At 44.6% G+C, this 27,447-nt stretch overlaps 3 protein-coding genes across 4 annotated transcripts; 2 read left to right on the forward strand and 1 right to left on the reverse strand.

The window, feature by feature from the left end:
- Positions 1-671: 671 nt before the first annotated feature.
- LOC148380620 (solute carrier family 22 member 13-like) lies at positions 672-3,488 on the forward strand. Its single transcript, XM_088364147.1, has 10 exons — positions 672-1,078; positions 1,142-1,245; positions 1,322-1,476; positions 1,573-1,744; positions 1,820-1,940; positions 2,013-2,107; positions 2,175-2,389; positions 2,480-2,588; positions 2,702-2,896; positions 2,961-3,488. The coding sequence occupies exons 1-10, from the start codon at positions 701-703 to the stop codon at positions 2,998-3,000; spliced, it is 1,584 nt and encodes a 527-aa protein (XP_088220273.1). The 5' UTR covers positions 672-700; the 3' UTR covers positions 3,001-3,488.
- Positions 2,175-27,306, reverse strand: qtrt2 (queuine tRNA-ribosyltransferase accessory subunit 2). The gene is made up of 13 exons (XM_088364156.1): positions 26,870-27,306; positions 26,731-26,786; positions 25,856-25,932; positions 25,486-25,695; positions 24,382-24,581; positions 23,901-24,070; positions 21,636-21,720; positions 21,182-21,388; positions 20,626-20,736; positions 12,730-12,927; positions 11,714-11,778; positions 2,821-2,911; positions 2,175-2,396 (listed from the first exon to the last, which is right to left on the reverse strand). The coding sequence occupies exons 1-9, from the start codon at positions 27,070-27,072 to the stop codon at positions 20,646-20,648; spliced, it is 1,299 nt and encodes a 432-aa protein (XP_088220282.1). The 5' UTR covers positions 27,073-27,306; the 3' UTR covers positions 2,175-2,396; positions 2,821-2,911; positions 11,714-11,778; positions 12,730-12,927; positions 20,626-20,645.
- Positions 4,311-13,947, forward strand: drd3 (dopamine receptor D3). 2 transcript variants are annotated; one of them, XM_088364154.1, is made up of 8 exons: positions 4,311-4,454; positions 5,734-6,030; positions 8,256-8,368; positions 9,644-9,780; positions 10,705-10,898; positions 11,730-11,795; positions 12,244-12,610; positions 12,738-13,947. In XM_088364154.1, the coding sequence occupies exons 2-8, from the start codon at positions 5,758-5,760 to the stop codon at positions 12,932-12,934; spliced, it is 1,347 nt and encodes a 448-aa protein (XP_088220280.1). In that variant the 5' UTR covers positions 4,311-4,454; positions 5,734-5,757; the 3' UTR covers positions 12,935-13,947. The 2 variants fall into 2 exon arrangements, with proteins under 2 accessions (XP_088220280.1, XP_088220281.1); XM_088364155.1 differs by having other exon boundaries at positions 12,247-12,610.
- Positions 27,307-27,447: the final 141 nt, after the last annotated feature.

Below are 27,447 nucleotides of genomic sequence, written 5' to 3' on the forward strand. Positions count from 1 at the left end.
GTATAAGTCTTTTGCCCATTTTTTTCAAATGTGTCCGGTCTGCATTTCCTCCCCAATGACCTAAGAGCAGCAGAGCAAATGTACATAATTGGCTACACATCGAGTTCCACTGCCCACGACATGATCCCTGTGTGAAACACTATCACCAACGGGAGAAAATAGATTACACTTAAATAGTAAGCTACTCTGACATGATACTCATCTGCTATTACTCACCAGGGACAGGGACCTATCTTCTCTCTGGCTTTCTTATCTCCTGTTCTCAACCCGTTTCAGCCAGTAATAATGTTATAACTACTGCTATCGTTAGGTGCGCTGTTGTCTTATCACCCCATCTATATAGTGAGTGGTATGTTGTTTACATTTTTTTTTTTTTTTTTGGTCTTTGCTTTTCTTCCTTGTGGCCTCTGTTGGCTTCTCAACTTCTCCATCCCGTTTTCTCTTTCTTCCTACCCTCAGTTCTGGTTGCTCAGAGGTCCGGTTTCAGAGCCGACTGGATTTTGTCCTCGCGCGGTAAAAATGTTAATGAATTACTGCAGTTCTGACTGTACTGAAACAAAGCCACACATTTTTGCTCGGCACTCGTAACAGCAGATTTTTCATGATAAAACCGCACGTGAGAGTTTAAATATTAACGAGGGGGACTGAAAAGCCTTTCGATCGCACGTTGTTCTGCAGTCCAGCGGGCGAGCACGACACCATGAGCACCTTCGCGTCCATCCTCAAGGAGATCGGAGAGTTCGGCTCATTCCAGAAGCGCTTGGTGGCCGCCTTGTGCGTGCCCAACATCTTCGTGGCCTTCGATGTCATCGGCCAGGTTTTCACGGGCCTCGACTTCCCCAACTACTGCAACACCGATTGGATCCTGCAGCGGGTGGACGCCAACCTGAGCCTGGAGAGGCAGAAGGAGCTCACCATCCCCCTGAGTCCGGATGGAAGCTTCCAGACCTGCTTCATGTTCACGCCGGTCCAGGCCGATTTGGAGACCATCGAGCTGTACGGCCTCAACGCGACCTCGGCCTGCCTCAACGGGTCCAAGTTCGAGGTGCCGACCGGAGCGTCCAGCATTGTGACAGAGGTGAGAGGCGCTTGGTCGTAAGGGCGACATTTTTCTTTCTCACGCTCTTTTTTCTTTTTTCAGTTTAATCTGGTGTGTGACAGAAGAACGCTGATTGAGGTGTCTCAGTCTATTTACATGACCGGACTTCTCATCGGAGCCTTTGTGTCGGGCATCGTAGCGGACAGGTGCTTAACAATCTTCGTCCGTTTGGCAAAAATCAGCTCGATTCAACGTGATTGTTGTATTTGAATTTTTTTTTAGGTTTGGTCGGCGCTTTGTGGTCTTGCTCAGCATTCTTCTTCTTTGCCTATTTGGCGTCAGTGCTGCGTTCTCTCCCAATGTCTACGTTTATATTGTTCTCAAGTTCCTGTGCGGTGCGTCCATGGCGGGAATCCTGACCAACTCATTCGTGATAGGTGAGTGACATGCGGCCAATAGCGATGCGTAAAATGTTCCTTTTGTTTTTTGTTGTTGCCAAAACTCAACGGCACCCTCGTGGTGTTTGACCGAAGGTGGCGAGTGGTGCGAGTCGTCCAAGTTTGCCTTCTGCACCATCATCAGCCAGAGTTTTTACCCCGTCGGTCTCATGTTGTTGTCGGCTATCGCCTATTTCATCCGCGACTGGAGGAGCCTCCAACTGGCCCTCTACAGCCCAATTCTTCTTGTCCTGGCCGTATTTTATTGGTTGGTCCCGTGACGTGACACTTACTACATCGTAGTGAGGAAATGGTAAAGTAAAGCTACCTTTGAACCCGGCAGGATCCTGCCAGAATCGGCCCGCTGGCTCATGACTCAGGGCAGGAGGGAGGACGCCATGAAGGAGGTGCAAAGAGCAGCAAAAGTCAACGGGAGGAAAGTGTCGCAAAATCTGCTGGACAAAGTAAAGCCCGACATAATGCTCAAGCGTAAGAGAAAGCCCGGAAAAGCCATTCAAACAACATCCTCGTTCTAGGTGGATGTGGACGAGTCGCCCAGCAGAGGCAGTATGTTGGACATCTTCAGGGTGCCATATTTGAGAAAACGAGCGCTCTTCATGGGCTACGTCTGGTGAGCATTTAACAGCGCTCCAAATGGACGGGAGGGAAAGTAATACAAAGTATTGCTCACTCACCAGGTTTGGAATCAGCGTGGTGTACTACGGCCTGAGCCTGAACGTGGGCAACTTTGGACTGGACATCTACTTGACGCAGCTGGTCTTTGGCCTGGTGGAGATTCCCGCACGTCTGGGTTCTCTGCCGCTCATCCAGCGCTTCGGGAGGCGACGCTGTGAGGCCGTCTTGTTGGGTCTGGCGGGGGCCGCTTGCCTCTCGACGCTCGCCGTGCCCAAGGGTAACTTCTGGATAAAGAAAGAAGACGTGCAGAAGCCCTGTTAGAAGACAATGGACATTTTTGACGCGCCCCCTCCTTTTGTCATTCCAGACCTTCCTGTCGTTGTCACGGTCATAGCCATACTTGGGAAATTTGCATCTACTGGCTGCTACTGCATCGTGTATGTTTACACAGCAGAGCTGTACCCCACCGCACTAAGGTAAGGTCGGTAAGATTTCCTTTCTTGACGCCTACAGCTATGGAATAATAAAGTGTCAAAATGATAAAGATGAATATTTAGAAAATGGCTTTGCCCGTTGTGTGTGTTGCTAGGCAGAGCGGCGTGGGTCTGAACTCCATGTGCGCTCGCGTGGGAGGCATCCTGGCACCCCTGATAAGGCTGCTGGGCGTCTACCATGACGCCATCCCCATGTTGGTGTACGGCGTCGTACCTATCAGCGCGGTGGTCCTCTGCCTGCTGCTGCCGGAGACCCTCAACGCTGAACTTCAGGAACACGTCGTGCTAAAGTGAGTTGGTGAACCCTATGGAAAAAAAAACCCCAGATTTTTACAATGTTTTTTTTTAATCTAGGAAGATTGACACAACCTGCGTAGAGGAAGAAGAAAAATGAGGCAAAAGCACAGCATTGTGCTTGATATGGACAATCGGTTTGTCATCAGCAGCTCATCAGAGGACTTTTGTTGACATTACATACGTATTTATTTGTGATGTATATACAATACCTACTGTCTGCCCACAGATTATTTTGTCGGTACGTTATGGCAATTTTCAAATCCTGTTCTTAATCAAGGAAGACTTTCTGCAATGCATTGCTATGAAACGCAGTTACAGCCTTTGGCCGGTAGATGGCAGCAAAATGACAAAATAGGCTGACAATGTGACTCGTGAAATGTGCGCAAGTGGGTCGCCTGCCTCCGTACATTTAACGGAGCGGGTCGCAATTGCAAAAGCTGCTTTTACATTTTAAAACCAACCTCCACCTCATTTGTCACCGAGTCGATTTTTGGAGCGCAAATGACACCATTCTGGTTTATGTCCTCTTTCACGCGCGGGTGAGATTGATTGGCTGACTGCCAGACATACATATAACCGATTCCATACACCATTTTCCAAACGAGTGTTTGTTATTGCTGTGACGGATTCTCTTCGGTCGTCTTTCGGCTGCAAGAAGGATGACTCAGAGTTCCTCGATGCGCCAAGGTCATTTGGGCACTTGAACGCAACTTCAAATACGTGGAAGCCTGCTGGTGAAAAAGGAACAATTGCGGTCACTGTCATGTTTGTGCCTTCAGACAAGCCAGGGCAGACTTTTCCTAAAAATGCCTTAAAAGTATCAATAAGACTTTTTGTTAGGGTGCTCGCCAAGGAGATGCGCCAATTTTGTTGTCACGCTCAGTGGGCGTGAGTGGCTTAAGGGTTTTGGAAAAGACTCATTTCAAATTACTTTTGGGAATTGGTGAGGCGCCACAACCAGACAAGACAGGGCACACCCCCTATTTATGAACAATTTGTTGTTTGTTGGAGATTTTTTAGTGAACGAAATATCGCACTTGAGGGATTGACCTTTTTGAAAGTTAGGGATTCCCTAACTGACTTCTAAAGTAAAAGCAGAAGTTGGTCTTACTTACTTTGATTAGACACAAAAGATCAGGTCTAGAAAAATCGGAGAAAAAAAATGTCTCAAAGTGATGACTTGATCAAGACAGTCGTTGATGAATTTCAAAACAGATTAGTTGTGGATTCATCGACTCATTTTGACACGGCTACATGACATGACAAAGTGAGGGTCACCTGACGCCTGCTCATTCATTTCAATTCAACATGATCAATATGAGCAACCGTCATCTTAAGGGAGGGAGGGAGGGCGGCAGGGGTGTGTGTGTGTGTGTGTGTGTCTGCCACATTGTCTGCGAGAGCCTCCATCCGCTCATTGGTCCGTGCGCAATGGCAGCGAGCGCACCGCAGTCGCCGCGCTACCGCCGCGCAAAGAGCAGACAAGTTTAAACTCCGCACAGATGCTGCTTGCTTGGATCTCATGATTTCTCCAACGGGAAACCCTAAGAGGTAGGTTAAAGACTTTGGGTGGACATTATAATTCTATATGGGGCTTCAATGGCTTTATTCGGAAGGGCTAATTATTCCTACTTGGAATGAATTCTTTTCAGGAAGGGAGATGGTTAAACTAGATATGGCGCTGCCATTTCAGGCTTTAATTGGATTTCACCGTTGCCTTAATTAAGACAACATGGCAAAGATTTCATTTCCTTGTGTTCATTTGAATGTGCGTGTGCGTGTGTAAGATTGACATTTTAGTTAGCTCCAAGGTGCAGCTGCGTGTGTGAGACAGATGTTTAAATTTGATGCGACCTGTAGTATGTGAATGGCCAAATGATGGATTATATTAGACTTCAGATCCCTGCCATTGTGTTTGTGACCGGCGGATTTAAAGTCGACTGAGTTAAGACGAAGTGAGAGGCAGACAATGGGGACAGACAAGTATGCAAACTGTTGGACATGTCTATATTGTGTGTATATGACAGAAATACGTATGCGCTATTGGGCAGAAATGTGTGTTTGTCTGCAATTGATCATCTTTTACTTAAAAACACCATGAAATGAAGGAATTAATGATCAACTTAGGAATTGAACAGCTTTTGCATTGTGGCCAATTAATTGTGGCTCCTTCTGGTGTACACGACTTGGCCACCAGTGGGCAGTATAAGTCTCCCTTAACAATGACCGAGTTGCTAAGATGCAGTCGTGTCAGTGGTTTTACGTGGAGGATAAAGAATATATGCCCGGCGGCCGTGATGATGGTTTTATTGTCTGTTTACGTGTATTGCTGCACCATTTGTGTTATAATAGCCATTGTTTCAAGCGTGACGGATGCTATTTGTTAGTCCATCTATGGCGTTTGCATTGGTTATTAGCATTAAGGCTAATTTGCAGGCTTTGGTTGTTTTAAATATGTGACACCCACCCATCCCATTCTTTGAAGACACCGAGACAACAGCTAACGCGCATTTACCGACGGCTCAGCAACGAGCTTCTCGGCTCAGTCGAAGAGGGAAAAGATTTGTGTTCAGATTGTGATGGCACTGCAGCCAGACGGTCGGCCTCTTCGGTAATAAAGGTGAGGAAGGATGGAGTGCGAACAGCAGCGGAGCCCGCAGCCAGACACACATCATCGCAAGGCACCCCCACCCGACATGCTTTCCTTGTATTTCTTTGGCGCCATCTTGTGGCATTTTTGCTACAGGAGGAATTGTCAACTTTTGGAACGTGCGTGCGTACATTCTAAGCATGTCCGGTACGACAGCAACAAAACCGGTCGCCCATACAGGTCTGCCAAACGTGTGGGCGGGACATGGCGATGCTTAGCCAAGCAGAGCAGCCATGGTGGAACGTATCGGACGAACGCAACGGCAGCGCGTCGGACGGCCGCAACGGCGAGCGCAACTACTACGCCATGCTCTACTCCCTCCTCATCCTGGCCATTGTGTTCGGCAACGTGCTGGTGTGCCTGGCCGTGCTGAGGGAGCGTTCGCTGCAGACCACCACCAACTACCTGGTGGTCAGCCTGGCCGTGGCCGACCTGCTGGTGGCCTCGCTGGTCATGCCCTGGGTCGTCTACCTGGAGGTAAGACACTGTCGTGCTTTTTTGTTTTTTTTAAATTTCATTTGAGTCCTTCTGCTAGCGTTTCAACTGACACCCGCTACTTCAAATGACTTGGACTTTGTAATCGACTAAGGAGAGACTACTTTCAGAGTTACAGAAGGAAAGGACTGCTCCTTGGTGAGGAGTTAATTAGTCAAGCAGAATTCACAAGTGACAACGAAAAAGGCTACGCTGTCTTAAGTGGAAACCAAAGCAGATACTTTGCTGTCATCCATCTTCCGGAGATGGCTGATGAAACACATGCATCAAATTGTCACAGCGAATACCATGTGCACAAAGTGCAAGCTTTTCATTTAGTATGTGGGGAATCAAGTGTCAAAAATGGGTTCTTTTTCACTTCAAGACCATTGCCCAAAAAGGACAGGAAGGTTCATCACAAACAAATGAAAAGCCATTTTGCACAGTTTCTGGAAGAGCCATAGTAGAGGAGAAGAAAAAAGGTTAGCGTTGTATATCATGCCCCTCCCCCTGGACGTAATTCATTGTAATGCATCAAGGAAGTCCGGGTTTATATAAGGCTACAGTCGCAAATCGATATTATCCCCCTAGTCAAGCGGTCCCAAAATGTCGAATAAGCAGCTGCCTGGCTACCTTCGAAGTTTGCGCTTTATCAGCAGAATACTTTGTCTTCGCCTAGAGTTCAGACCACTGGGCAGATGCAGGAGAGAGCCAGCGAACAGGCCAAGCTGAAAGATAGATGGCACACATCATGCAGGGGGGGGGGGACTGTCCCTCATTTCAAATTCAAGCGGGAGTAATAAATCATTAAGACGCCAAGTTTTCACTCAGAAACAATTTAAAGGGCACGGCCAATGGTGAGATTGTGTAGAATTAAATTTAAAAGTACATTTGAATTGACACTCATAGTCACACCTATTGAACCTAGCATATTTTTGGCACGCGGGAGAAGATTCCAACGCCACAAAACCTCGGAATTGTGAGGCAGACGTGCTAAGTTCCAATGACAGCTCATTTGGTCATTTCATTCATCCATAACGGCCGCCTCCATCCACACACAACACGTAGGCGCGAAGCGTCCGAGCCCAGGCAATGGTGGTTCCCGCCGGCTTCCGCTCCCTAATTGGTGGTGGCCGACCCCCTCCCTCCCTACCTCCCTCCCTCCCTTCCTCCCGCTTGCATCACAACAATCGGCGCTCCCGCTGAGTCGGTTTGCACAGCGAGAGCTCAGCATGAGGAACGCAGTGCGGGTTGTGTTGGGGGGGGGGGGGCATGGCTTTCCCACACGACCTGTACAATGTTGATTGAAGTAATAAGAATATAACATATTAGGGTTGGGTCATTCACCGATTTGATCGATTAATTAGAATTTATAAAATGTAGCAGTCACGTCCTTACTGATGTGCTCAGCTTACGCAATCGACAAGGCTGCAGAGTTTTGCCACTTTTTTGCTTTCATTTTTTAAAAATACTTTCGTCCTTCTGGTGTGCCCATCTTGGCCACTAGGGAGCAGTAAATTCAGTCCATTGAATTCTTCATTAATCCAGAGTAACATTAGTCAGTTTTTGAAGCGAATAAAAAATTTATATATATTTGTGAGTATTGGTGAAGTTTGTCACTTGGTTGGACTGGCCCTTTAAGGCACAAAAAATAAATAATAATAATAATAATAGGTGACGGGCGGAAAGTAGGGTGGTCATCACGGAGATAACAGCAAGAGGCAAGCAAGTGGGAATTATGTATTTGCGAGCCATATACATATAGTGTACTGTATATAGTCCCACTGGAATCTATTCATCACAGTGGTGACATTTATTCACCAAGCTTTAGGTCGCCAAGAATATGAGCTTTTATTTTCCGAGTTTCATTGATGCTTCGCTGGAAATGCTAATTCACAAAATCCGTCGGATTAGGTGACGGCCGGCCGCACCAGTGGATGACAATTGTGCCGTGGTATGTTAAGACTTAATGACAAAATCAGCCCTGTGGGAATTTTATTTAAAACATTTTTTAAAAATGTATAACGTCCCAAATTTTAATGTGAAGGGTACCGAAGAAGCTGAGGGCTAAGCATTGACCCTTGAGGCACTGCACACCTCAAGAAGATCTGAACTGGCATTTCTGATTTTGTTCCTTTCCCCCAACATTTTGCCACGGAAATGAATATTAGCGCGACACACGACGGTGACAAATGTGCGGTTTAATCACGGCTGTGTGTTCTGCGCAGGTGGTCGGCGGCGCCTGGCTTTTCAGCCGTCTCTACTGTAACGTCTTTGTCACGCTGGATGTGATGATGTGCACCGCCAGCATCCTCAATCTCTGCGCCATCAGCATCGACAGGTGACTGTGTGCGTGCGTATGACAGACATGAGTACTTGTTCACAGTTGCCATGGTGCCACTTGTGGAAATGTCAAAGTTAATTTCGCATTTCCAGGTGTGCTCAGATGTGTGTATGTCTGTCATGCAGCCGAGTGGACATGGGGAAGACGTGGTGCGTTTCTAGTTGGTTTGAGGTTCATTGGAGACAATTTAAAAGAATAACAAGGTATTTTAATGGGGATTTCAAATGATGAGAATTAAATACTGTTTGGACAACAGCATACATTTGTTATACATCTTTTTCAAGTTTGATGCAGATATTGAAAAATGATATTAATTTCAACTCAACTTTGTACTCCGACTTTTGCAGTTAATTTTCCTTTGATGAGCAACTTTTTTTTCTTGTTATTCCCATTGCTTGCTAACTCACTTTTAAAAGTATAACAGAACATTGCAGCACAACACATACATTTGTAATCTCACGACAAATGTATCCCCACTGCTGACTTGGATCCGTGCGATTCTTGCGTAAGTCAACTTGACGTCTCACAGGTGCACAGTTTCAAGTCCAATTTATATTCTGCCAGCCGTCGTTACCTCATGACGACCTGGAAGACGCTTTTGATCAAATCTCTGCTGGCTCACCACGAGTGGACCTGCACTTCTTATTCTAGCAGACAGCACACGGCTAAAAAAGTACAGCTGGGGGTGTACTGTTGTGTGTGTGTGTGTGTTTGTGCGCTTGCCCGGCATTTGGCCTCAAAGAGGAGCTGGAGGAATTAGTCCAATGAGCATAAACAATCATGGCAGCAAACTGGCCCCAAACGACGAAACGCGCCATCCGCGTTGGCTCCGGGTCGCTCGTTAATTGTCGCCCCTTCCGCAGCGATGTTGCACAAGCTCATTACGCGCACTTCCTGTCTGTCCAGTACACGCCCCTTTTAGAAACCAAATCCAAAAGTTGATTGATCAAAGCTCGCCCCGGTCGCTCTTTATATTTCTCACAGCGGTGTTTTTCTTGTGGGTGAATTCTTTTGGGGAATGTTTGCATGCGGGCAGTCTGAGATTTATTCTGCCCCCTCCAGAGCGTGCATGAGCATAATTCAGAAAATAAATTAAGAGGGAATTATTTTCTGGTCAAATTAAAGCATTATCAAACGATCACTTTTTTTTTTTTTTTAGATTATTTTTAAATGTATTTGAAAACAATATTTCAACAAGAAAATGACCCTGCAGACTTTTTTCTTCAGTAAAATGCCTCCTTTTGTTCACGTACCGATTTTTTTTGTGCACAGGTACACGGCGGTGGTGATGCCCGTGTTGTACAACACGACGCACCGCTCTCGCAAGAGAGTGTTTGCCATGATCGCCACGGTGTGGGTGCTGGCCTTCGCCGTGTCCTGCCCTTTGCTGTTTGGCTTCAACACCACAGGTCGGTTCCCACAGCGACCAATAAAGCCGGACCCTTTCAAAATGTGCCATTCCGGTTTCTTAGCGCGGCCTACAAAAGTCCCGCTCTGACATAATGAGCACACTCTTGTTGTGTCTTCAAGCTATTTTGAGATGGGAATCAAACTTTGTCCCCATCGTTTGTTGTCAGGCAAGAAACCTAGTGCAATTGTTAGGATTATTTTGAATAGTACCAGATTAAGATTGTACTCAGAAAAAGTTGAAGGGTCACGGAAACTCAATCGCCGTGTTTTGCTCAATCGCTGGCAAACAATGGGCGGGACTATGATGGGAGTTCATGGCAGGGTTAGGGTCGCGCAGGGGTTACACGCCGAGTGCATAATTATCATCACCAGAAACAAACTGTTCCAATTGCTAAAGAACGATTTAACTCGTGGCTGTGAAAATTCCCAACATAATTCATTTTGCGAGTCAGACGTTTTCCAAAGGTATTTGGAACGGCACGGCATAATATTAGCCAAGGCTGACTTTTAGCAAGACAGCTCACGTAATTATCCTTTTATCATGGCTGCCATCGACATCATTTTGTGTCTTATTGATCCACGGGGGCAGGCAATCATTTCACATGATTTAGGCACATAAAGTGAACGGCACATACGTATTTAACGGGAGGGAGAGCTGGCGGACGTGAACGTGCGAGCCGTGCTGTTAGCACCGTGTCAAAGGCAATCACGCCCACGGTAATGAGCTGCACGCAAGAGGAAGGGTATAGTTGAGTATGCGGCGAGAATATCAAGCAGGGAAGACTGTGAAAGCCCGCCCGACGTCCAACTCAACCACTCTAGCGGACTTTTGAGTTAAGTGCTAGAATGAATGAACAAAAAGCATCAAGACGGATTCATCAAGGTCGACGGTTGGGGCTCAAGCGTGCCTTTTGCTGTTCCAGATGACCCCATGGTGTGCTCCATCTCCAACCCTGACTTTGTGGTGTACTCGTCGGTGGTGTCCTTCTACCTGCCCTTCGTGGTCACGCTGCTGGTCTACATTCGCATCTACGTCTTCCTTCGCATGAGGAGGAAGAGGATCACTTTCAGCCAGGCCAGCGGCAAAGTGCAGCCCGGCTCAACGCCACCCTCTGTGGTCAGGGCTCCCCCCCCCCATTAAGTCATTTTACATTATTGTGCCGGTCCGTATTAAAGTCTCGGGTGAGCTGACGCCTATCCCATGCGATTTTGTGGCAAGAGTTGGGGCACGCCCTGGACTTGATTGTGAGGCAGACACACTCATTTACATTAGCACATTTTAGCAGCCTGCAACTGATTTGCTACATTTCAACTGAATGGAAACTAAAGACTTTAAATTGACTAAATAATGAAAAACAATTTGTACTAAGCTTGACACAGCGATGTAGTTGTTAGATTTGTTGTATTGAGCGTCGTGCCGCATGAATAACAATTGCATTATGCATCAAATGCACCTTCATATTGGAACCTTCCTTTCACATCCAATAGACTCACACACACGCACACACACACACGCACGCACGCCCACTGTGACCTTCAGCGACACAAAACTAAACGCGTAATCACGCTGATGGACAAGCAGTCCTGCAATTTGATACCATTATAATGGGAAAACTGTTATTTGGCCTCAGTAGGGGGACACATAATTTGAAGGAAATTGCATGACTTAAAGTTGGGGAAAGAAAAAAAAAAAAAAGGCAACCTCACTGCATAATGTTTAACACAGCTTATATAAAAACATTATTATTATGATGATGAATGGTCCAGTTAATTCATATTTAAATGTGTGTCCCAGTTACATTTATCATTCCAGTGAAGAGTGTAATAAATACTGGCCAATTGATGGAGGATAATCAATTGCAAAACTGTATTCGATAGCTGCAACCCGAGTCAATAGTGTACAAAAAGGGGATGATTGAATCATTGACTTGCCTCTCTCATCCGCCAGGAGACTTGTCTGCAGGACGACCCGCCCAAGACCAACCATGACCTTTCACCTATAAGGATCAAAGTGGTGAGTGTCATACAACACTGCGATTTTCTTCATAGTACCATTTTTTGCCCATAAAATTCTTATACTTTACTTTTCTTATGAGTTTTTGTCTGATAATATTCAGACTATATTCTCTCTCTTATTTAGTCCATAATATTACAACAAATAAGTCTCTTTATACGAGTAATAGAAAACTTTAAGTGGACAAAAACAGGACTTGATTATTTTGAAAAATACATATTCTGCTTATATTTCGACTTTTATTCTAAGCAAAATCCTTACTATTTTCTTAAAATGATTTTGCTTTTAATTGTAATATTCAGAAAAGAATTGACTTTTTTCTTGAAATTCCCAACTTGACAATTTTGGGAAATTTTGTATGTTAAAAACATGACTTCATTTGCTTCGAATGAGGAATTTATCTTGCAATATTCTGCCTTCAAATTGGCCAATGTTGTCTCAACGCCAGCAGTGCGTGGAGGCCCCGGGCCCGTCCAAGTCCGACCTGCTGTCGGGATGTCTGTGGCGAAAGCGCCCCAAAACGCGACCGGTGGAGAACTCGGCGCTGCCCCCGGTGGACTTGGAGAATTACTGCAGCATAAGCCACGCCTCCTGCGGTCGCACTGAGTTGGACGTGGAGCGCAATGAGGCGGCGCCGGTGTCCGGGAGCAGTTTGGCGAGGGTGGCGGAGAACAGCCGGCAGGCGTCGCTGGCCAAGAAAGTTTCCAACGGACGCACGCACAACACGCTGCGGCCACTCAACAACTACAACTCCCGATTCAGGAGCATGCACGCCCGTGAGAAGAAGGCCACTCAGATGTTGGCCATCGTGCTCGGTGAGGAGAGATGTCATTTGTTACGGGTTTTAATTTGAAGAAAAAAAAAAAAATATATATATATATCTTAATTTCTCAACTCCCTATCTTGAGTTTTGCACTAAAAATATCATTTTTACCTTGTCAGGGGTGTTCCTCATTTGCTGGCTGCCTTTCTTTGTCACGCACATCCTGAACACGCACTGCAGAACGTGCTGGGTCCCGCCGGGCCTCTACAGCGCCTTCACTTGGCTGGGCTACGTCAACAGCGCTCTCAATCCCATCATATACACCACCTTTAACGTGGAGTTCCGCAGGGCCTTCATTAAGATCCTCAGCTGCTGAGAAGAGAGAGAAAAAGAAAAAAAATACTGAAAAACTCACATTTTCTTCCTCGGTGCGGTGCGGATAAGGTGGGATTGTTTTTGCATTTTCTTTCCGGAAAAAGGGCTGCGGCATGGGTCGGGCCGAGTTTTTGTGGACGCCAGCAGTGTGTGGACTGACTCGTGTCACGCACACATTGTCCCATCCTACAGTGCATGCAAACCAGCAAAAAACACTGGAATATCAAATGTGGAGGACGGTCTTTGGACTTAGGCCACCATCTTATTATAAAAAAATCAACATCAGGTTCCATTTAAGTGTTGTAAATAAAGACATCATTCCACACGCATGCTGTGAAGTTACTCACACGCTAATAATGACGTGAGAAGAAGCAACGGGAGGGAAATAGAATCAAAACAGAAAAAACAAATGGGATCGGTACTCTCCTCTTGGCAAGCGAGTGGAATCAATATTTGATAAGAAAAGTGCATATTTAATAGAGTGTACAGTATGAAGTGAGCGCCATGGTGATGAGCACGACCCCACGCCTTTAATTGAATTGGAATATGGATGAAAAGCAAGCTGTGTTCATGCACCTCAACAGCCACTTTGTTCATTCACAAGATCTTGTGGACTCAAATTATTTTGTGCTCATGGCGAGTCATCAAATTTAGCCAACCATGCAATAATCAAAACTGACACGCCCACCAAATTTCATCTTGCCAAGTGTTTGGGATTTCATTTACAAAATATTTCAGGCGGCATTACCAAGACAATTTTTAGTTGTCATGATTGACACGCCCACCAAATTTCATGTTTCTACGTTATACAAGCAAGCTTTGGGGGATGAATTTTCAAAACATTCCCGTCAGGCGCAATCAAGCCAATGTTTTGGCAAATGTAACAGAATTCATGAATATGAATGGATAGATTGCCCTGAGGATAAGGCTGAAGAAAGTAAAAATTCATTTTTTCTGTCACAGGCTTGTAAACTTTCAATCCGCAAATGCTCGTAATAAATGATAATGAACGTTTGTTCAATGTTTGCATGGAAATTCTTCATAAATTTAGCTAGGCACGTACATTTGCTGCCAGAGGCTTCACGGCGGCTCTAAAAGAAGGTTAAAAAAAAAGTGACGCCGCGTATTGTAAGGAGCAGGTGAAATAAGGTGTGCTTATAAGAGCCGACAAGCGAGGCAGCCTCGTGTCCCATTTGACGGCTGTCACGCTGCACTCGGAAGGCATACTCGGCAATTTGGATTCTTCTGGGAAACAGCATCGTGCTGCTGAAAATAAAGTTTGAAGAAAAAAAATAGTTCCTACTAAATGTCAGCCATGACACCCTGTTGCTAGTAAAAAAAGTAAAAATAGCTCGCTGGAGGCAAGACAATTGTTTAACACTCATCTTCATGTCGTTCTGCAAACGGAATGTAAAACGGCTTTCGACCTAAACCAATCAAATCTCGTGTCTGTCCTACGCTTCCCCCGGTGGCACGCTAACAGCGTTTGAATGTAATGAATGCGCGCGGCGCTTTGCCCTCGGGGGCCATTTCAAAACCGTTCAACGTGGACGCCGCTCAAAAGTGCGCTTGTTCACGTGGCGCATTCAACGCAAACGCTGTGCCGCTAATTAGATACACTCCCGAAATCTGTACGATGTGCGTATTTGCTTTCAGTAGATGAGCAAGTCAGACGGATGACAAGAATGCCCATCGACGTCTTACCTAAATGCAGAAAAGTTTCGACATTTTTAAAATCTTCCGTGGATTAAATATATGAAACTGTAATCAAATCAATACAATAGAGAAGATGAACTTTATTGCCACGAAGGATTGTAAAGCCAAATATCGGGTTGATTGATCACTTCCGCTTCCCTCAACAACACTCGGCGAGGATACAAATTTCTCGGAGCTGCAGGCAGCTCTGTGACTTCCATTCATTAACGGCTACTCGGGATGGATGTGCTGTCTATTAGCAGGAATAATTATATTCCAGGGTTAGAATTTATATATGAGCTGAGGGGGTCGTATGGGAAATTAGTCCAAGGAAAAAATGAAGAAAAGATGGGGATGCACACAATGAATGCAAAACGTGGGCACAAAAATGAACGTACTCTGGAGAGCGCCCCGCTCGGCTCGACGTGTTCTTTCAGATGTTGTTTGGCGCGCCAGATTAAAGGGCAAACGCTCCCTCTGCCCTGAGAATTTGCATTACAATGCGGCTCTTATCTTCGGGGTCACGAGATAATGAAAAAACGGGAAGCAAGGCCCGGACATCGGAGTTAAATCTTGCCGGTATCGTTTTTTTATATTAAAAAACAAAAGTCAACACAGCCTTGTTAAAATGTCAGCTTTTTGGTGATCAATCATTTGAAAACTTTTTCCACTAGAAATGCCATTTATTACCTGTATCGAAAAGACATTGGATGTTATTATATTTAAGTCAGCCACATCCTCAGTTACTATATATGCACACTTTTGCAACCACACTATCATCGCTCTTTATTTCCTCTAACCCTCAGAAAAAATCTCTATTTTTACAAGCTATAGTTCACATGAATAGTGGAAAAAGTTTGGAAATGATTTCTGCACAGGGGTGTGCAGACCTTTGAACTCTACCGCATACAGTACTTTTGTCGGTCAAGGTAGAAGAAGCGCAGAAGACGTGCGTGCGTGCGTGCGTACAGACGACGCCGCGACTGCACTGTTGCCCCCATGAGAGCCGCCGCAAATTATGCCAATGAAATTAAACAGATGAGCGGAGCGAATATTGGAAAAGGCACTTAGTAGCAAATAAGGCTTAACTCCAGGCCCCTTGGCATTCAATGACATCTTTCCTCGTACTACCTATGCAAAGCGCAGCGCTTGGCTCGGCCCCGCTCCTTCCTTCCTTCCTTCCTTCTCTCTCCCCCCAGCCAGCCTGTCAATCTCCACGGCAATTACAGCCAGACCACGTTGGCAGCTGGCCCGCCCGTGATGGCAGCACCCAAGAGACAAGAAAAAGTGACAAAAGGAGAAGCGTTATTTGCATTCACACTTTGGAAGCCGCACCAGCTTTTTCAAACATTGATATGATATCTACGCCAGCCCAAAACTTTCTTCCTTCCTTCCTTCCTCCCTAAACCCAAATGTGTATTTTGTCATTTGTCTTGTTTGCACTAAAATAAGCTAACCGTCTCCTAGCGGCTTCACGCAGCGTACGTTTCGTGTTAATTATTATGAGATAAAACACTCCTAGCCTCCAACTTTCCTTTCATCAAACTTTCAAACCTTCTCCTTCATCCCGTTAATCCCTCTCTTCACTTCACTTCACTTCTCTTCTCTCGTCAGTCCAGCGCGAACCCGATAATTGAATCGCAGCGGGATGTCACGAGTCCATGACTTTCTTTTTCCTCACATGATCCCTCAGTGACGAGCAATCTGAGACACTTTGGAGACATTGTCCCCACTCGGGTCGTAGCGTTTGTTTATCTGCTGGATTTTACCAAATGAAACTTTCTTTTCATTTGACAGAAAATGTCATATCTGGCTGAGAAATCTTATCGGGTGAATCAAGCACGTTGCATTTTATTGATGGCGTTAGCGGCTACATTAGTGCACAAATGATCTGTGGCTCCCATCTTAATCGAGCAGAACATAACCGTTCAATAATGAAATGCTCTTCACGATAACGGAAGAAGGAACAATTAACCCGTGAATCCTACCTGTTGCCAATCTAAAAACTAGCGTCGGGTTCATCTAAACGAGATTTGCGCCGAGCAAGTCGTTCGCTCTTTTACTTTGAGATTTTTCGATTTGGTCGGTGAAGGCTTGTTCAAATTATTTTGGTGCCCTGTGTCGGCCAGCTGTTATTTTGGCTCCCGCGGGGTATGACCTCCGCCGGCCCCAGCTGGCTGCATCTTCATCATCAGCGCCATGGCTCAAGTGCAAGTCACACACATGAAACATCCTGTCAGCAGTCACAACAGAGTAAAAAAATAGCTCGCTTCCCAAGTTAGCAATTAGCATAACTTAGCCATGGCAGAAGTCTTTCACTCTCCAAGACGAGCTTGTGACAGTTCGACCTCCTTCCCGATGGATTGGCGGAGCAACTAATTGCCCGTCAAAAATGACACTTGCTCCCTGGAGCAATAATATTTATAGGACAATATAATAAGTACGCTTAGAGTATATTAGCGCTATGATTAGCAAATAAATGAATCAATCAATGAATCATCTGCGAATAAAAATAAAGTTGGTAAAACTGTCAGGATAGAACCTCAGTACCCATTTTTTATACTGACAATGAGGTTATGCTTCAAATGTCATCCCATCTAGTTTTTCATATAATCAACTATTTCGATGGGCGCAATCACATATGGCTCGGTACGACAGAAAACCTTTAATTAACCCGAAAAAAAATGAACAAAGAGAATATTGCACGCACACGATTTGTGTCAATATGTCGCCGTGGCGTCGCTTATTGGCTGTGGGTATACTCGTGGCCCACGCCATGCATTGGAAATGAACATAAAGCCGCGTGCGTTTGAAAACAGACGCAAACACGTCAGTTTGCACGCAAAGGCCGTCTTCCTATGTTCCTCACGTGCCGCTTCTCGGCAGCCTATTCATCAAAAAAGGCCAAAAAAGCGAAACTGTGCTGACTCCATCATTTGTAATAAACATTCCCCTATGGATGACATACACGGACAGCGGAACTGGATTACTTTCTGGCTTCAGGAGACATGGGAGCAAATCGGCCGAGGATTACAATCCAATATACTATATGTGATGTCTGTCTTATTAGTTGTCTTGTGAAAATCACGACATTTTGTACAATATCTATGAAAGCATCACAACCAATATAAGATTGGTTTATTATATATGTGTATATTATACGATATCTGAATATTAAATATTAGATGCATTATATAATATGCTATCTACGATATTGCCCAATATCACCAGTACGACATCCCATCAGAGGTTCTCCGATACCTTCAGGAAGGACACTGTATGAAATCAAGACGGTCTGTCTAGCACCTTTTGAATGCTTTGCCGCTCTCAGATACACGGACCACTTGGAGCTGCTGTGATTCACATAACGAGGCTCGACAGTCGCGCTGACAACCGTAAAGAAAAAGCGTTCGACTCGAGCCAGTCGGTTTGATGTTTTCTGCAGCTATTTTTGCCCGGCTTTATTTCACTGATGTATAGTTGAGTCATCAGCGGCAGATAGCAGCAAGCTTTTCCCAGAGTACAGTCCTACCTCACTCACTCACTCACTCCCTCACTCCCTCACTCCCTCAGTCAGTCGTGAAGGCTTTCTCATGCCTGCAATCACGTTCTATTGATGTTGATGATACTTCTGGTGGCCCCCAATTTCGCCCGCTCTCATTTCAGACTGAAGACGCTCGGACAAAAAGGCCAAATGCTCACGGCCTTTTCATCTGTCTAGTAACCTACGAGAGACAACACGGCTGACCTTTCCCTCAACTCCAACCTCTAACGCCGGCCGGCCGGCCGGCCTGCGAGGCAAAAATAGAAAATGAAACAAGCTATTTTGTGCAATCTTGTGCGTCTGCAATTATCTTCACATTTTGACCAAAATCCCCCCAGCCGGGCTAGCTCGTTGTGGATAAGACGCCGCCACGCATAACCAGGGAAACTTTTGGCTTTTGGGCGCAGCGCATGACTTCAATTGCAACATCTTTCATCAGTGCTTGCCGTTGTCGTCTGCTGCACAAAAACAGATAAAACATCCATTCATCCATTTTCCATAGCGGTTGAGCTCATTAACGTCACAGCCGCGTCAGCTGACTCGGACCGATGGCGAGGGCCATCACCCGAGTCCAAACGACACTTTACCTGCTAGATAAGGACATTTCAAAGATCTTACTTTCCAGATCTCAATGACATTCCCAATCACAACTCTATATTATTAGCATAGACCACTGGCTAGAAAGGTCAAGGAGCGCGCTAGCTTAGGATCTTTGTGTCCAAGACTGGATAATTGCCGCCTGTGTACAATTAGGCCTCCATTCTTGTGAATATCAATAGCGGCCACTCGATGAAAAGGAGGACCTCTCAGCTCTTGTTTTTAAGCAGCAAATCTTGGAGGATTGATTTGACAGCCTTCTCCTGACATTGAAATGAAAATTTGGAAAAATGTAAACCTCCGCAGGTGGCCATTTCTCCACGCCTGCCGCCACATTTAAATCCAGCAACATCTTAATCTGATCTTTATTCTTTTCTCTACAGCGCCAGCGTCTCAGCTGTCAGCTCAACCCTTCACATGACCTTGTCGGGGATTAAAAAGAAAAAAAAAAGATGAAATAATAACTCGACAGTTGGCTCACAGCCCACATGCTGCGACTATCTCAAAACGCCATTTAGTCAGCTTGAACCGTTTACTGGACACACTATAGCGTAAGGAAGAAAGAAAGAAAGAAAGAAAGAAAGAAAGAAAGAAAGAAAGAAAGAAAGAAAGAAAGAAGGCGGACAGAGGGGAGAAGCAATAAATCAAGAGCACGAGGTGACATTTTGTTGATTTTATAACGGGAGAAAAGTACAATGGCATTCAGCACGCATACTGGATGACCACAACAAAGTAGCCAACTGCCGGCTGTGACGCACAACTTGGATATGTGTCAAGGCAGATATTAAAAAAGAAAAAAAACGCATTGAAAGTCTAGACGATTGTATACGGTCTATGTGTTGAGGCGAGTACATCATGAAATAGGCAAAAATAATTGCGGCTTTTGTGCGTAAAACACGTCAAATGGACTTGGAATCAGACTACCTAGAAGAAGAAAAAAAAAAATCTGAGATATGCTTTTATTCTGAGTTAGGCACTTCTGCAGATTTGAGAAATAATGAATAGCCGAAGGCAAAAAATGTTTTCAACCACAGAGAGAGGAAAATGTCCGACTAACATTTAGTCTTGTCCCACATTTTCACTACTGTTCCGCGGAAATGGACTAGCGCTTAGTGGAGGTCATCAAAGAGAATACCACTTCACGTTTATTGATGCAGGGATTAGGGAAAATGTCAGAGTAACAGCCACTACCAGCTTGCTAGCATGGGAATTTTCGCACGGATGAACAACGCAAGCGTGAACAAACAATCCTGTTTTGTAATGTCAACCGCACCCATTGAGTGGAAATTTAATAAACGCTTTTCTTGGTGTGATAACTAGAACAACACCGACCGACTCCAAGCCCGAGGTGAAACCCAAAATCGACATTCACGCTTTGTTGAAATGATAAAAAAAGGTCAAAGATTTCCCAGTCAAAGCTGACGCACGCGATAAATATATATATATATATATATATATATATATATATATATATATATATATATATATATATATATATATATATATATATATATATATATTTTTTTTTTTTTATCAAAAACATGTTTATTCAATAAATTGATGGGGCCTCAGGCATAATGGGAGTGCTTCAGTGCAAATTTGACAAGCTGATTCTTTTGAGGAAAAACAAACATTTAAATGACTTCAATTTTTCAAATTGAGAAAAGCAGATTTTTGCTTGTAGAATTACAAATTACTTTAAAAATAAAGTTATTTTTGAATTTATTGCAGGATTATTAAAGAAAAACTTGTACTTATGAATTCTGTCTCCAGCTTTTGCCAGAAAAACATCTAAAAATGATTTTGGACATTTATCAGAAAAAGAAGTCACATTTTCAACCTTCAAGTGGACTCACCTCTTTTGTATGACTTTTTTTCATGATGATTCAAGCATTATGCAAAGAGAAATCTGTCTGGGGAGAAAAGCATGCTGAGCTGCTTTTCCACTGCACGCTTCTGACTCGGCTCTGCATCAAAGACAGAAACCGGGTTGGCTAATGTTAGCACCAATATATGTAACGTCAGGCCACTGTTCAAGGAAAAAAAGATTCTTGCAATTTAAAAGGTCAGGGAAAAAAACATTTTGTACTTTCTATTGCTACTTGAGCGTGAACGCTACCGTGCAAACTGTTATTTTGACTCGGGCCCGACCAATGGGATCGTTTCGCGGAAAAAAAAAAAGGGTCATTGGGGTTTCTTTGGTTGTGTGGACAAAGTTGTTGTTTTTGCCAGAGACCCCAGCAAAGGCAAAGAAGATCAAACTTTTGATTGCCTCCGTACAGCAGAGCCAATCTGCTGATCGGCGACAAAAAAGCCGGGCTGATTGTGGAAGCAAGTTTCTCCTCCAGGCTCAATCCATCTCTTCTATCTGATTCCATCCCGTCTTAGACGTTTGTCTCCGAGAGGACCCGCCTTTTCAAGAGGTCCACTTTGTCAGCGGCCAGGGCTTCTCGGAGGGCCGCAAAGAAGGTCAGATAATGCGCCGTGTTGTGGAGCGTGAGCAGCACCCCCGCCAAGAGCTCGTTGGTGGCCAGCAGGTGGTGCACATACGCCCTCTTGTGGTTACGGCAGCAGTAGCAGCCACACCCTTCCACCAGGGGCCGGAAGTCATCTCGGTACCTGGACAGTCCACGGAGACGATCAAATCACTTGGACAACGACGTGGTTGGGACGTGAAATGGCACGCTCGCCAATTCGGCAAAGTCAATGCGAGCATTCGGCCCCGTTTTCCCATCAACGGAGAGATTGTTGGTGCTCGCTCGGTCTCTAAGAGATCATCCTGAATGATTATCTTGTGGTGTGGGGTGCGCTGAGTGATTTTCTGTTTTGTTTTGCGAAAGTAATAAGTACTTCTGCTTGGGCTTACCTTTTATCTTTGAGATCCATCTCAAAGGGCGTCATGCAGCTCGGGTCATCCGGATGATGATCTCCATTCTGTTCCGCTGTGTTTTCTACACACACGTACGCGCGCACACCTCATTAATCCTCATCATCATCTCATTTCTAAGCACATCTAGTGAACCACCACCCCTCTCCGTCAGACAAAAGATAACATCATTTGACCCCCATAACACGACATGGGCTGGCCCCCTAGTAATATAGCACAGTTACTCACTTGGTAAGCAGCTGGGTGAGTTCATTTCATTTAATGGAGGAGATGATTTGACTTTGCACTTAATGCTTGAGAGGGAAGTAAGATGGAACATTTTAAGTCAGATGTAAATGACTACATATAGACTTCCATAATTATTGGCAGTCCAGATGAAGATGTGTTCTTTAGCTTGGTAGGACCAAACTTAAAATGGAGGAAAATCCAACCTTTGATTCAGCTGCATTCATTCAGTGGAGAGAAAATAAATCCCTCATTAAGAAACTATTTCTTTCGATCAAATCACGTGTATGGCGAAAATTAGCACCCCTGACGCTAATGCTTTGTACAAGCCCCTTTTACCAACAAAATGTTCATCTATAATCTTTCACGAGATGGTAGAATAGCAAAAGTGGGATCAGTATAAATCCAGTCCAAGAAGGCTTTATGTACCTTCTTCTCTGCTCCGTGCAATTTCAAAGTGGAGGTTAACAACTTAAAGCACCTATTGATGTAACCACGTAATCCAAATCCATTTTAAGTAGAAGCATTATTTACTTTGACCAAGACAGACATGCTGACTCATGCTTCTTTGATTTGTTTTTTGTTTTTTTCCTCGTCCATGCAGGACGTGGCGATTATACCTTGAACTTGAATTTATCCTTTAGTGCGACGCGAGCCAGGTTCAAGGAGTCAAGCAGGGCAAAATGAGAAAAAGCGTCGTTTATCAACAAGCGATGGGCGGAAGAAAATGTTCCTTCATTTGAGTGATCATTTTGTGAACAATTTCTATAATTGCCTACATTCATAATTAGGAAAAAAAAAAGCTAAAAATGAATAGCCAGTTGTTTATTTTTAAATAACGTCTCTAAAAAGATGGCTTTTTTTTTTTAAAGGAATGAGATGACTTTAATGGTGGATTAACTTTTGGAATGCCACAAAAGCCTGACATTTAAAACAGTGTGTGTTGACTGTTCAAACTGTGAATCACATTATCGCACAGCGTTGAAGTCGCCGAAAGGGCATCGACCGGGAGCGAGCCCCGATGAACAAAAGACAAGTTATATGAAGCGTTAGCATACTGTGACAGAGGAGCCGCACCCCGAGGCCTCTTGCGGGTGCTTGTAATTGGTCCAAGGGGGACTGGGAATTGCTGTTTAACACCAGCCGACCTGCTCTCACCTCCATTACGCTTGCCAGCGTGGAATCGATTAGCGCCGTCTTGACACGACTCTCACGCCGGCCGGGTGTGTTTAAGGAAACTTTTTCACGGCAAGGCCCGGCCGGCTCCTTGTCATAACTCTTGTTCGGCTTCTCACTTGGGAGGACAGCCGTCGATGATTCAATTCTAGCGTGGGATTTCCTTTGCCTCCAATGATTTTCAAATAAGTGGAGCTTTGGCTGTGGAACTTTTGCATTAATCTTTGACAGCATTATCTAAAACATGATCTAAGTCAAATGTGAGCGAGTCATGAGGCAGACTTAATGAACTCTTTTGCGGCTTGCTTGCTTCACCACGCTTTGTGATGGGGAAAAATAAATCAAAGAATGTTTAACAGAATTGCAGTCTTACAAATGTCACCAATTTGTTTTTAACCTTTTGTCCTCCATTTGAGATCCAGTGTATGTGTGTGTGTGTTTGTATGTGTGCGGAGGGAATATTTTAGTTAAACAGGTCACAGCGCCCGAGGTAAACAAAAGGGTAATTTTGCCACTAAAATGTAGACTCTGCATCATAGTAGACGTGCTTGCATGGTAATCTGTCTGGCTTTAAGCGCTTGATGCCGGAGTGGACGAGATTAAAACTGAATTTTTTGCGCACTTGTGAAAAGTCCAAAATAAGACACTAAATAAACTGCAGAATATTGGTCATTTTTCGCAAAGGATAAAGCTGTCTAGGTTCAATTATCACTTGCATAAAGGCTTTTAAGACCACGACTCTTGACGCCAATTGTTCGCTTGGCTATACGATGTGTTAGCATTAAGCTAGTACAATATCGATCCCCGGTACAGTACATGGTATAAAAGACAAGGTCATCCCACCTGAGGGAGGCGCCCCGTCGGCACTCTCCGGGTCGTTGGCCGTGTCAAAGCGGAAGGAGAGAGCGCAGCCTCGCTCGGTGACCAGGAAGGGGAAGAAGCCCTCAAAGAGGTCCACGCCAGCCTCCACACACTCCATCACCTCGTCGGGTCGACCCACACCCTGCACAAGCCTGCAAGAGCAGCCAAGAACCGCCATGAATAAAAAGTAAGGATGTGGAGAATCACATTTTTTTTTCAAGCGTTATCCCAACCAAAAAGAGTTGGGTTTGCTGCATACAAACACACAAGCAGCACTTTTCTTTATTCTGTCAGCATTAGCGTATTCTGTGCACTCTCTGGCTGTCTGGCCTGGCAGATAACGGGCTGGGGGCGTCAAGATCGAGGTCAATTTAGCATTCGAGGAAGAAATGAAAAAAATAAATAAAAGGTGACCCTACGTGGAGACTTCTTTATTTATGAGTCCTTGGGTGTACCCACTCACCTGGGTTTGTGCTCAGGTAGTTCCTTGACCACAGCGCCAATGAGCTGGCTCCTCAGGGCGCCGTCCAGACGGCCCGACTGGAGGCCGTCCAGGCAGAAACCCGCTACAGGCCGCTTGGCCGTCTCCCTGGCCGAGCGCGCCCTTTCCTCCATGACATCTCCTCCTTCCACCGACCCGAACAGCGCCGCTCCCTCCAGCTCCTGGCGACCCATCCAAAAGGGCGTACAAATCAGATCTTGTAAACAATAAATGGGCGCTACTATTATGACAGACGCTGGACTCATTCAAATATTGATAAGAAATGACCAGACTGCAAAATGTCATCATTAAAGAGATTTTTAACATCCTGTAGTATAAGAACTTTTTTCTTGCAAACTAACATTTTTCCTGTAAGTCAATATTGCAATTATTCCTGTAATAAAATGTATTAAAATAACATTTTAATTATCATGACTATTGTGGTCAAATATTTTCTCACATCATTTCAATTTTATTCTCAAAATAACTTTTTCATAGTTAGTTACTGTTTACGATGGAGTAGATGCAACTTGAAAATCAAGCCCTAGCACCACAAAAAAAAAAAAAAAATCAACTGCAATGCGGCGGAACAAAACTGAAGCGAAAATCAAACAAACATCAGCAGCAGCAGCCCATGATGATTATGACAAGTGTGCTTTCACTCCGTTTTCCATTTCACCCTATTCGAAGTCAACAGATAATCACAGCCCATCACGGTAATGAGGATAATGGGAAAGCACAAGTGAATCCGCCCGTCTCCAACACGTGTCGTCAAAGCAATATAGGCAGTAGCTGCAATCATGATAATAACGGTAATAAGATCATCATCATGCTGTGATAATAACGATCATTACATGTGTACACAACGTAAAGTGATGGATGTCTTATGAACATAATCTTGATAATATGGCGTGTAAGTGTCAACAAATACATTACGGTGGTTCAGTGTCATGGGTTTTCTCAGTTTTACACAACAATCCTTATATGGTACGTAGAATAAGTATTGAATCAGATTTTTCCTGAAAGTTTTTACAATGGCACTTTCTATATTGGGGAAAAACTTTGGAAATTAAAATGGCACCGCACCTGCGACGCCTGGTGCACCAGCAGACACTCGTCCAAATGAGCCAGGGTCCGCTCCACTGACTTGCGGACCCTCTTGCGGGAGGTGTTGTCCTGCCAGGTCTCACCGTCAGCCATGCTCACATAGCAGTCGGGCCGCACCAGCTTCTGCAGGGTCATGAACTTGGCTGCCGTTAGCTCTATGCGCCCGCCGCTTCCCCACACGGACACAGTCTACACGCCAGACAGAATAAAATGACATATACGTGAGTGGCAGCAAGGTTGTGCTGTATTTTGTGTGCTAGAAAGAGCAACCACAAGCTGAACCACAAAAATGAAATCACAGAGATGAATGAAAAAGGGGAAAAAAAGAAAAAGGAGGAGACCTTCTGACCTTGCTAGTTGTGTAACCGGTCGGGCTAGATGTCGCGGGGTCATGCAGCGAGCAAAACAAAACTGTGTCATGAAGACCTGCAGAGGAAAAGAGATTGAGGGGGGAGAAAAATATCCTCGTGAATACAAACAGTGGGGCAAATACTTGCAGAATTTGTCACAGAAACAGAATAATAATCCCCTCGTTGTTCTTATAACACAGGGCAAGGTACCAATTCCAGTCCAGTTGCCTGAGGAGGCAAAAGCCTCTCAAACGCATGTATTTTCACAAAGCAATGTTGGATGAGGTCACGATTGCAGGGCATTTCTATAAATAATACACAAGTTTCACATTAGGCGAGTCAGCCTGGAAATTCAAGGACGAATCACGACAATTGTTACTCCGCCTACAAGACAGTAGTCAGCCAATCAAATTGTTTAGATTTCAATTTGGCTTCAAAAGAACCCAGATTGAATTATAATAATGCATGCTGTAAATTATTACTCGTAACATATTTTCCTGAACTGGACCACTCTCACTCTGTTCTATAGCATTCCCAAGTTATACATCAAAATGAAGCTTCCCTTCGTCTTAAACTCTGCGGCAGAAGAATGTCCATCTTTCACCGGTGACGTTTGCTATCGCTTTACAGCATCACGGCAAATTTTCAGATGTGATTTTTCTGACATGACTGATGCACACAGAGCCATATAAGAAATCACAGTTGACACAAAATCCTTGGACCTGTCTATCATATTCTGTAATCTTAGAGATCTTTTAGAAAAAAATCACATGTCAGTGAGATGATTACAAATGCATACGTGAATTAGTAGCAATTAACAGTCACATATTAATTTGTGAAGCAATAAAAGATTGTTTTCCCAATCCAAAAGTACCTGAAAACTTCTTAAATCCTTCTTTGAACTCTTCCAAAACCTCTTGGTGCTCTGCTCTGGAGAAGATAGACAACGATATCATTCGTAGTACGATTGTTTTAATACAACACTACAGTGTGTGTTTAGGGGCACTGCTTACAAATGGTCGAGCGAGACCTGAGTGACCGAGGGGAGCTTGTCGAGGCTGTGCAGCGTATCGTGGGTCAGGTGTGGAACGGTACCGCAGCGTGTGTACAGCAGACAGCCCGGTACCTCTAGGGAGTGCTGCCCGGTCCTGCCGAGCCCCTTCAGGACACCCAGGCGGCTTCCTCCCTGGAGAACACGAGACAACTCGAGCTTCATCTTGCTAGCAGCTAATAAGCGAGGTTTCGGGAAGCACGTCAATTAGCGAGTAGCCTGGGCCCGTCTGCGTTCTTTTTTCGTTATTAGTACCTCCCAAAATATGTAGCCAAGGCAAGACCAATAGTTACTGGCAGAAAATTTAATTCTGCTGTCCTTATTTGAAATTCTATCACCGACTTTCAGCAACTCTCAGGCGGGAAACTACAAGGATACTAGTTGTGATGTCATCACCAAGCGACTTCCTCAACTCGCGTGACATACCAAACATTATTATTTACATTACTTTCTAAATTCAATCCACTATAACGCTGTGACATTTGGAACTACTTTTTTGGGTCATTTCCTTTTATTATACTCTAGTCATTTTACATTCTG

This window comes from Syngnathus floridae, chromosome 20, assembly GCF_059516105.1.
Source record: "Syngnathus floridae isolate MCC-2025c chromosome 20, RoL_Sflo_1.0, whole genome shotgun sequence".
NCBI classification, from domain to species: Eukaryota; Metazoa; Chordata; class Actinopteri; order Syngnathiformes; family Syngnathidae; genus Syngnathus; species Syngnathus floridae.

Bases quoted from the DNA above. Each gene is read 5' to 3' on its own strand.
- LOC148380620 (XM_088364147.1), top strand. From the start codon at position 701: ATGAGCACCTTCGCGTCCATCCTCAAGGAGATCGGAGAGTTCGGCTCA. The intron at 1,246-1,321 runs GTGCTTAACAAT...ATTTTTTTTTAG, and splicing joins TCGGGCATCGTAGCGGACAG to GTTTGGTCGGCGCTTTGTGG. The intron at 1,745-1,819 runs GTTGGTCCCGTG...TGAACCCGGCAG, and splicing joins GTCCTGGCCGTATTTTATTG to GATCCTGCCAGAATCGGCCC.
- qtrt2 (XM_088364156.1), bottom strand. From the start codon at position 27,072: ATGAAGCTCGAGTTGTCTCGTGTTCTCCAGGGAGGAAGCCGCCTGGGT. The intron at 24,582-25,485 runs GTGCGGTGCCAT...ATGGGTCGCCAG, and splicing joins TGGTGCACCAGGCGTCGCAG to GAGCTGGAGGGAGCGGCGCT. The intron at 24,071-24,381 runs GTGAGTGGGTAC...CTGCTCTTGCAG, and splicing joins CTACCTGAGCACAAACCCAG to GCTTGTGCAGGGTGTGGGTC.
- drd3 (XM_088364154.1), top strand. From the start codon at position 5,758: ATGGCGATGCTTAGCCAAGCAGAGCAGCCATGGTGGAACGTATCGGAC. The intron at 6,031-8,255 runs GTAAGACACTGT...TGTTCTGCGCAG, and splicing joins CCTGGGTCGTCTACCTGGAG to GTGGTCGGCGGCGCCTGGCT. The intron at 9,781-10,704 runs GTCGGTTCCCAC...TTGCTGTTCCAG, and splicing joins GTTTGGCTTCAACACCACAG to ATGACCCCATGGTGTGCTCC.